Source organism: Patagioenas fasciata, chromosome 10, assembly GCF_037038585.1.
Source record: "Patagioenas fasciata isolate bPatFas1 chromosome 10, bPatFas1.hap1, whole genome shotgun sequence".
Lineage (NCBI taxonomy): Eukaryota > Metazoa > Chordata > Aves > Columbiformes > Columbidae > Patagioenas > Patagioenas fasciata.
In genome coordinates, this window is record NC_092529.1 from 9,396,200 (window position 1) to 9,405,245 (window position 9,046).

The following is a 9,046-nucleotide window of genomic DNA, read 5'->3' on the forward strand; positions in this document are numbered from 1 at the left end:
GCCTGTGGACCGTGTCACTTCCATCCCTTCAACTTTTGTCTGAAACCTGACGGGGGGGCACGGGGCCGGTGTCCGAGGGGGCCGACTCTGCCCCGCGGCCCCGACCCGCCTCCCGCGGCCCCCGCGCGCCTTCCCGCGCTCGGCCCCGCGCGGGCCCCGCCCCCTTGCCCACATTGGGCTCGCCCGCTTTCCCCGCCGCGCCTCATTGGCGCTGGGGGCGTGGCGGGAGGCGGGGTCTCCGCGCGGGGCCGCGCCGCTCGGGGCGTGTGCGCGCTGCCGCTCCGCTCCGCGGCGGGCGGGGCGTGTTGCCGCTCGGCCGGCCCCGCCGCCCGCCCCGCCTCCCGAGGCATGACACGCCGAGCCGCCGGCGAAGCCCCGCTTTAATTGAGGCCGCCGGGATGGGGCGCACCGCGTAGGGCAGAGCGGGGGCCGCCGCGCTCCGGGCCGCAGGCAACGCGAACCCACGGCCGTGCAGAGCGGCGCCGCGTCCGGCATAGCGCAAACCCACCCCGGCCCGGCGGGGAGCAGCCGAGCGGGGCCGCGTCCGGCCGCCGCGTGGGTGGCCGGTGGGCCGGGCGCTGGCGGCCGCCGCTGCCGAGCCCCATGAAAACGCAGGTCTGGGGGAGCTCCCCGCGGGCGCCCATGGCTGCGGCGATGCCGTGCAAGAGCGCGGAGTGGCTGCAGGAGGAGCTGGAGTCGGGCGGCGGCCGCTCGCTGCTGCTGCTCGACTGCCGCCCCCACGAGCTGTTCGAGAGCTCGCACATCGAGACGGCCATCAACCTGGCCATCCCCGGGCTCATGCTCCGCCGCCTCAAGAAGGGCAATCTGCCCATTCGCTCCATCATCCCCAACCACGAGGACAAGGAGCGCTTCGTCAAGCGCTGCAAGGCCGACACCGTGCTGCTCTACGACGAGGCCACTGCAGACTGGCAGGACGGCGGCGCCGCCACCTCCGTCCTGGGGCTCCTGCTGCAGAAGCTGCGCGACGACGGCTGCAAAGCCTATTACCTAAAAGGTGAGGTGCCCCCCCCCCCCCCCCCCATCCTTCAGCCCTATCCGGTTTTCGCAGTCCTTGTCCATGTGTCCGTCCCTGCCCCCCAAGCATCCCCCGGCCGGCCGGAGGTGGTTGGGTTGTTTTGCTTCCTCCCTCCACCCTCCCCCTGCCTGATTTATTTTTATTCTTTTATATATTTATTTTTCGCCCCTGCATCCCGCTTTAATCCCCCGCACAAAATGGTTGCAGGCTGGAAGCGGCCGGGAGTGCCCCGCTTCTTCCTGCGTCGCCTCCCCGGCAGCGGCGGCAGTGAGCCCCCGACCCCGCCGCCAGGGCAGCCCCCCCAGAGCTGCCCTGTCCCAAGCCGACCCCGGCTTGGCACCGCCGCCCCCCCTGAGGCGCCCCTCGCCTCCACTCCCCGGAGGGGCCTTTCGGGGGCTCCCGGCGGCAGGCTCCTTTCCAGCCCCTCCGGGAGGGATGGACAGCTGGGGGCAGAGTACAGCTCCCCCCTCTTTTATTTTTTTTCCCAGCTCTATCTCCGAAAAAGCGAACGCTTGGGTTTTTCTCCCGGTTTCGCTGGAAATGCCGGCGGGGCTGGGAGGGAGCAGCGCGGCTGCTCCCCCGAGGCAAGGCGATGGAGGACCGGGGACCCGAGCCCTGCACCCCGCACATCCTGAGCGTTGGGGCGTTCTTCTGGTTTTGGTGTATTTTTTTTGATTTTTAGGGAGGGTGTTTTTTGTCCATTTTGAAAGATCCTAGCAAGTCTCCGCAGCGGGCTGAGCAGAGCTCACAGCTGGACTGCTGGGACCCTTCCCGTCCTCCTAGTGCTCCCAGTCCGGTCGCTGGGTGGCGGGTTTGAGGCAGAAATAACAGGAGAGCGGAGGAGGTGTGGGGAGAGTGGTGGAGAAAGTTGCCGCTCCCAGCCCTGTGAAAAACACTGCTGCTCCTTGGTAAATCCTTTTTGGGTAGCCGGGGGAGCCCCGGTACGGGGTTGGAGTGGCAGGGGGACAGGCAGGTGTTTGGGGACCAGCCTCCGGGGCTGCACTGCCTGCACAAGCCTCCTCCAAAGGTAACGGGGGCCAGGGAGGGAGGGGGAAGCCAGGCCCCAAGCACAGGGTTTGATCCCACTTTCTCACCCATCCCTGTGCTCCCCACCCGTGCCGGTGGGTGAGTCTCCCACGCCATCCTGGTTTGGGGTTCAGATGAGCTCCGTTGCACCTTAGCTTTGTCTTGAGTCTCTCCCTCTTGTCCTCGTCGTCGGCAGGGAAGAGCAGCTTTGAAGTTACTCCTAAGCTGGCCCCGATGGGCAGGGGAGGAGCTGAGTCCCTTTCTCTGCCTTTTTCTGGGAGCCTCGGTGGGAAATGTTTCCAATTAAAATTCCAAAATGGCTCCTCGGCGCTGTCTGGCAGCGCCGGGGGGAGGAGGAGGATGAGGACGAGCCTTTTTCATGAATGGATGTGGCAGGAGCTGTCTGTCCTGCTCAGTGACCCTGCCACAACCGCCGAACCCACTAACAAAGTTTCCAGGGGGCCTTTCTAATTAAACCATTTGTCAGTGTCAGATACTGATGGCTGAGCTCTGGTTTAATATTGCCTGGAAAGGAGGTAGATTGGTGGGTTTTTTTGGTGTCTTGCCTCTGGCGTCCTTCCCAAACTGTTGAGCTGAGGAGCTGGAGAAAAGGTCTGAGGGGCAGACGTGAAGGGCCCCATTGCTCCTCAAGCCTGCTGTGGTGAAGAACAAACCTGTGACACCGCTCTCTCACCAAATGTGTTTGTAGTGATAGAATAGGTGTGAGGATCGCTCTTTGGCAAAACTTACAACCTTTTTTTCCTGCTTGAAGGTGAATTATTTTGTTGGGTTTTGGTGCTTGGGCTGGGTATGTGGTGGTTGTTCTTGCTTTATCTTTTCAGACACAGATACTTCTGTGCTTCTCTGTCTAGGTGGCACAATAGCTCTTGCCTAAACTGTGCCAGATTCTTATTTCCGAGAAGCTAAACGAGGAGAGATTGTCTCTTGCTATTGATTTTATTTTTTGATGTTTGTTTCTTTTGCAAGTGAGATTTGGACCCTATTTTTCACAAGCAGTATAGAACTTTGTAAGAAACACTCTTTGGTTTCTCAGGACCTGTTTGCTCAGTAACAGTCTGCCCAAGGAAAATGAGGGAGCAGGGACATGCCTTTCTTGGCATGAAACTGAAGATACACCAACTTTTTAACTGGCAGAGGCTTGCTAAGCAACATTTGCTTGTGTTCAGTTAGAAGGATTTCCCATTCTGAAGAATAAAACATGTTTTTCTTTCTGTCTCTCCCTTTCCCTCTCTCCTTCCCCCTTCCCAGGTGGATTTAACAAGTTTCAGACTGAATATTCGGAGCACTGCGAAACGAACCTTGACAGCTCCTCGCCCAGCAACTCTCCCCCGGCGTCGGTCCTTGGCCTGGGAGGGCTGCGGATAAGCTCTGACTGCTCGGATGGCGAATCTGACAGGGAACCCAGCAGTGCCACGGAGTCGGATGGCAGCCCCATCCCGAACAATCAGCCTGCCTTTCCAGTCCAGATCCTACCTTACCTGTACCTGGGCTGTGCCAAAGATTCAACCAACTTGGATGTCCTGGGCAAATATGGCATTAAATACATCCTGAATGTGACTCCCAACCTGCCAAACATGTTTGAGCACGATGGAGAGTTCAAGTACAAGCAGATCCCCATCTCAGATCACTGGAGCCAGAACCTCTCGCAGTTCTTTCCCGAGGCCATTGCTTTCATTGGTAGGTAGTTGGCAGAACATCTCTTTTCGTACTCACCACTTGGGAATGTGGCAAGCCGCTTCCCAGGGCTTGTTGCTTGTCTCTGGCCTCACCTCTCTGGGACACAGCATCAGCGCTAGCTTAGCAGCTGGGTGTCATGCTGCCAAGGTGACACTTCTGGTGCGTGTCACCTAGGCTGGGTTCAGGAAGGCTTCCCCTTCTGAAATTTGTCCCCCTTGCAGCCCCTCAGCTGGGTTACCTGCAAGTGGCAGGACTGGCCCGTGAGCCGTGGCCCTGCTGTGTCTTGCCCTTGTATGGGGATTCGCACTCGTGTGAAATGGCTGAACCCAGGCGCTGGGAGCTCCTCCACCTGATTTGCTGGGAGGAATGAGTGTTGATGGGAGTTGTGTTAATGTGACTGTTGCCAGCAATTCCTTAGCCCCAAGTGTGGTTAAAATCTAGGAAGGGGGGGAATGTTTTCTTTTCCTGAGGGGATTTGCTAGTCTCGTTGTGATCCCGCTGTAAGTTGCCTTAGCATAACTAACTCCTTGTATGGATACTTCTCCTAAGGTAAGTGTCAACACAATGAGTTGGTGATTATAATTACACTGCAGAGCTCAGCTGGAAAAACTGCTGTGCAGACAGCCCCAAGACTGCTCTGGTTGGACATGAGGAGGGGTGCAGAGGGTAGATCTATTCTCCCAGGCTGGTGTTGACTTGGAAAATCGCTTCTTATTCTGTGAGAAGTGGCTGTCAGACTGAATAGGGATGTACAATTCTAGCATGACCTGTGCTGCCTGCTCGTGACAGTCGTTAGTCTGATCAGTTCCGATTTAGGGGGGCTGACTGGCAGAGCTAGTCATTACTACTGTTAACTATAAAAAGCCCTATGGCTTCAAGTCTGGTTAAAAACATTGGTGTAGATAAAGGCGAGGGGGGCCTTTACCTTCAGACTGAAATCTGTGCAGCCCATTTCCATGCTGCCTTGTTTTCTCCCATATTGGACCCCGCCGCGTGCGCTTTCTCACTGTGGTGTGACGCCTGAAACAGGGCAGAGCAGTGGCAGGTCCTTGTCTGCTTTTCAACTGTCAGAAACCCTGGTTCCCATGCGCTCTCCTTTGCCCCCAAGCTTCTGTCCTCTAGTGACATGACCATGGTCAGAAGCAGCTGCTTCAGTGTGGCAGCAGGGACGTGTCTGATGCCCCATCTGTGCTTCCTGCACGGGGTGTGGTGTTAAACATCAGGGGTGAGGTATGGGGTCCCTGCTGGCATGTGGCATTTGTGATCTGTCTGCTCCAGTCAGACGATGTCCCTGTGAACAGAGCACCGTGCTTGTGCTTTCCAGTTAATGACAGGAAATGGAGGATTACCTCACTCGAAAATTGAACACCAAGAAATGCGGTGCAGGTCAGATGAAAGGCAAAAATGTCTCAGAAAAATGTCGAACGGAGGGAAACTGGGGGAGGACTGGATATGCTGGGGGGTGATTCCCTACTGTACTGGAAATTCTTGCCTGGTTTTGGAGGCTGGGGCAGAAAACCTGTTGTGGCTTGGGTCTGGGTTTTGCTTTTTGCCTGTGTCTTCTTTGCCCTTCTCTGTGCTTGTGGTGCCAGGGTGTCTCTTACCTCTGGCTTGGCTCAAGGATCCTGTTTCTCCTGCCACCTTCTCTCTCCCCACCAAGCTCTCAGTCAAATGACTGACTTCAAATGGGGCTGCTCAGAAGTAAGCAGCGCTGGGTACTTGCATGTATTCAGTGCTCTCGGCAGCATGTCTCTGCTTCAGCACTAAGATGTCAATTCATAAAGGGATCACGCTGTTCCGGCTGTGCGAGAGACAATGAGTGTGTGTGTGCTTTTCAGTCAGTGGCAAGGGAGGGGAAATTTTGTCACTGTTCTCTCGCCATTTTTTGGTCCAGCCTGCATTCCTGCTCTCTGCTACCATTCATCCCGAGAGTCTCTTCCAACATAAGCGCTTGTTTGTAGTGAAGTGCATTTCTGTCTATCCTAAGGAACAATTTAACAATGAGGGAAGTTCCTGCACTTCAGACTCTGCTTAAATTTGCTTCAGCTACATTCAGATAACTTTCTAGTGGGAGGAGGACAAGAACAGCGTAAAAGAACAGCTTGTGTGGTGCTGGGCTGTGGCCTCACATCACCTGCGCAGCCTTCCCCAGGTAGCTGTGTTGAGGTGGGTTGCTATGCCTGGCCATCAGCGTCTCCCTGGAGTTTTTGTCTCCAGCTCCACCTGCCTTTTGTGGGTTACTCCATTTCTCTGTTTGAATAGAAGGTGTTGATGCTCCCTAGACAAGGGATGTGTTGCCAGGCTTGATTAATACTTCTCAAGCACATGAGGTGTTCGGCCTTGCTGTGTGCAACGGGGATGTGCAGCTTCGCCGTGTAGCGGGGATATCTCAGGAGCCCTTTGGGGAGAGATCTGGATGTCAAAGGGACACGAGACAGTGTCACTAGGAGCAGGGGATCCAGTTCTGGCAGTCATCCTGGTCCTGGGAGCCTGCAGCTGCCACCTGGCCCTGCTCCAAAGCTGTGCATTTTTGGTGCAGAATAATAGACACCTCCTTCCCCTTGTCTTGTTTCAGATGAGGCCCGTTCCAAGAAGTGTGGGATCCTTGTTCACTGCCTCGCTGGCATCAGCCGCTCTGTAACAGTCACCGTCGCCTACTTGATGCAAAAACTCAACTTGTCCCTGAATGATGCCTATGACTTTGTGAAAAGGAAAAAATCCAACATTTCCCCAAACTTTAACTTCATGGGTCAACTCCTGGACTTTGAGAGGACTCTGGGACTCAACAGCCCTTGCGACAACCGCTCGCCCAGTGAACAGCTCTACTTCACCACCCCCACCAACCACAACCTCTTTCAGCTGAACACTCTGGAGTCCACATGAAGGGGAATCCACCTGGTCGGGAACTCGAGCATTGAATCGCTTCTCTTGAGCATTTCAACTCTTACAAAAACATCTGTCTTGACAGGCAGCTCTGGAACAACTTGCTTCTCTGGGCAGAGGTGCCTGATCGCTGCTTTAAGAAGGCTAATGCTGATCATTAGTACCCTGATCAAAGTGGTTTGAAGAGGTAGTCTTTTTACAGGGGGTTATTTAATACGGGCGATGTTACAGCGTTTTGAACGCAGCTGTTACCGGCAATAACCGCTTTCCTGGGTGCATTGGGACTGTCAGAACACGCACACGTGCGAAGAGCTACCAGGGGTTAGCTTGCTGTGGAAAGCGAGGAGATTTATGCACTTGGAAACCTTGAACAAAAGGTGTTGGGCCAAGACTGTTTTAAAACCCAAGTTTACTTTTTTCTTGATTTTAAAAAAAGAAAAGGTAGATCTTACTCGAGCTTTGGGTTCAAACTCTTTTTAAATATGTAAGTTCCTGACTGTTTGTACAGACGAGGTTGCAAAACCAGTATTTTATTCTGTTTCTTGTTTGATCATTTATTATTTTTTTTAATCAAATGTTTATATTGACCAAATGCATTTTGCACACTTTGTGAAGCCTTGGTATGTCCTGGCATATTACTGGGTACTCCAGAGAGTGATACATGCTGCTGCTGTTGTTGTTAGCATCTGGTAGGAAGCTTTGTTCTGTGTGAAGGCCAGTTGGGCTTAAACGCAACCCCTTCACCACTCCTGCACTCACAATCACAACCTCTGCACTGATTCAGCCAAGGTGACTAAGCCGCAAGCTTTTTTCTTTTTATTTTTTTTTTTTAATGCCATACCTGCCAAAAATAGTGTTTGCTATTGCCAGAGGTAAAACTCTTGTAGCCTCCAGAGTTAGCAGAAGCATGTCTGAGCCCGGCTTCCTTCTTTGCTGCCTGTTGACTGACTTAACGTCATCCAGCTGGCCCGAAACCATTCCAGCTTCCCGCGTACGGAAGGTAGCGGCGATGTTGGCGTTTCTTGTGCACACTTGATCCTTTCCCACGTGTGCGGGGTGGAGGGGGAGCACGGCAAGCGCCTGGAGCAGAGCGAGGATTGCGTAGCGGGATGGGACTCGATCGTCACGCGTGGAGCGTGTGAGCGGAGGGAAGAGATGTGGAAGTGATGAGAAGAGTGTTGTAACAGAATTTATAAATATATATATATATATGAATATATATATTAACTGGCAAATTCTGCAATGATTGGAGCTTTCAACAGAGGTTCTGATTTTTTTTTTCTTCCTCTTTCGAATAACTTTATGCCGTGCCTTCTATTCTGAGAAGACTTGTTGATATTTCTGGCTAGTGTTTGGCAAATACCTTATACCAAGCTGGGAGGGGAGGAAGTGGTAATAATTTCTGGGAGGAGGGCAGAATGGATTTGGAGATTTCTTTATTGGCTGCAATGTAGTCCCTCCTTTCTCCCCCCTCCCTGTCCACTTTAACTCTCCTGTAACTGAAAAAAAAAAAAAAAGCCACGGATTTTTCTAAATATCCAGTTTTTTGTACTTTTTTCAAGAAAAAGAAAAAATGATAAAAAAAAATCTCCATCTGGAGGAATGTTTGATGCTGTCATATCCTGAAACCGTTCTTTTTGTTAAAGATGTTACCAGAATGTTGGAATGAGCTTCTCTTTCTTGTTTTCTGGTTGTTTTTTGTTTGTTTGTTGGGTTTTGTTTGCAACAATGTTGGGATCGTGGGTCACTGGAAGGGAGAATGGGCGTAAGTACGGTTGTGAGTGAGAAAATTGAGAATATCTTAATTGCATCTTACCTCATGGAGGAATGAATTTTTTTTCAGGGATTTTTTTGACAGTGCATCTGTATTGCATTACAGCTTAGCTGGTGTGTAAAGGCTTCCTGTGCTGTTAGTGGTCTTTCTTCTTTAAAGAAAAAAAAAGATGCATCTTCTGATCAGTACAAATGAGAGCTTGTTAGTGAGGAATGGTCTGCTTTCTGAGTTATGAAGGAAAATTAGTGACCCTATATATTCTGATCCAATATTGGGACTTTGTTTATATTGCAAATAAATATTATTTTTTCTTTAAAAATGATGTTTGTGTCAGATGCTTGTCTAGCCTCTGCCCATATAAGGGCACGTTGCTCATATCCGTTTTTTTATGGTCCATTAGTCGTCTTCTGTGACCATGAAGAGCATTTGCTGGGCAGTGTTCAAGTGTGGTGTTTGGTTTCATGCACAGCTTAATTTTTAAGACCTGTGGTAAAATGGAGAAGGGGAGGCGGGAGGGCAAGGAGAGGGATATGGGGTATTGGATAAACCAGAGAACAAAGAACAGCTTGAGAATGGGACCAGCTTTGACCCCAGCCATTCCTCTGCACCGAAAATAAATAGATAAACAG

The 9,046-nt window shown here is 52.5% G+C and overlaps 1 protein-coding gene across 1 annotated transcript; it reads left to right on the plus strand.

Moving 5' to 3' along the window:
- Positions 1–355: 355 nt before the first annotated feature.
- On the plus strand, positions 356–8,739 carry DUSP7 (dual specificity phosphatase 7). The gene is made up of 3 exons (XM_065845713.2): positions 356–1,015; positions 3,332–3,760; positions 6,336–8,739. Exons 1-3 carry the CDS (start codon positions 604–606, stop codon positions 6,641–6,643), a joined length of 1,149 nt encoding a protein of 382 aa, XP_065701785.1. The 5' UTR covers positions 356–603; the 3' UTR covers positions 6,644–8,739.
- The last annotated feature ends 307 nt before the right edge of the window (positions 8,740–9,046 follow it).

Excerpts from the sequence above, each read along its gene's own strand:
- DUSP7 (XM_065845713.2), top strand. The coding sequence starts at position 604 with ATGAAAACGCAGGTCTGGGGGAGCTCCCCGCGGGCGCCCATGGCTGCG. Across the intron at positions 1,016-3,331 it reads CAAAGCCTATTACCTAAAAG|GTGGATTTAACAAGTTTCAG; the intron begins GTGAGGTGCCCC and ends CCCCCTTCCCAG. Across the intron at positions 3,761-6,335 it reads CGAGGCCATTGCTTTCATTG|ATGAGGCCCGTTCCAAGAAG; the intron begins GTAGGTAGTTGG and ends GTCTTGTTTCAG.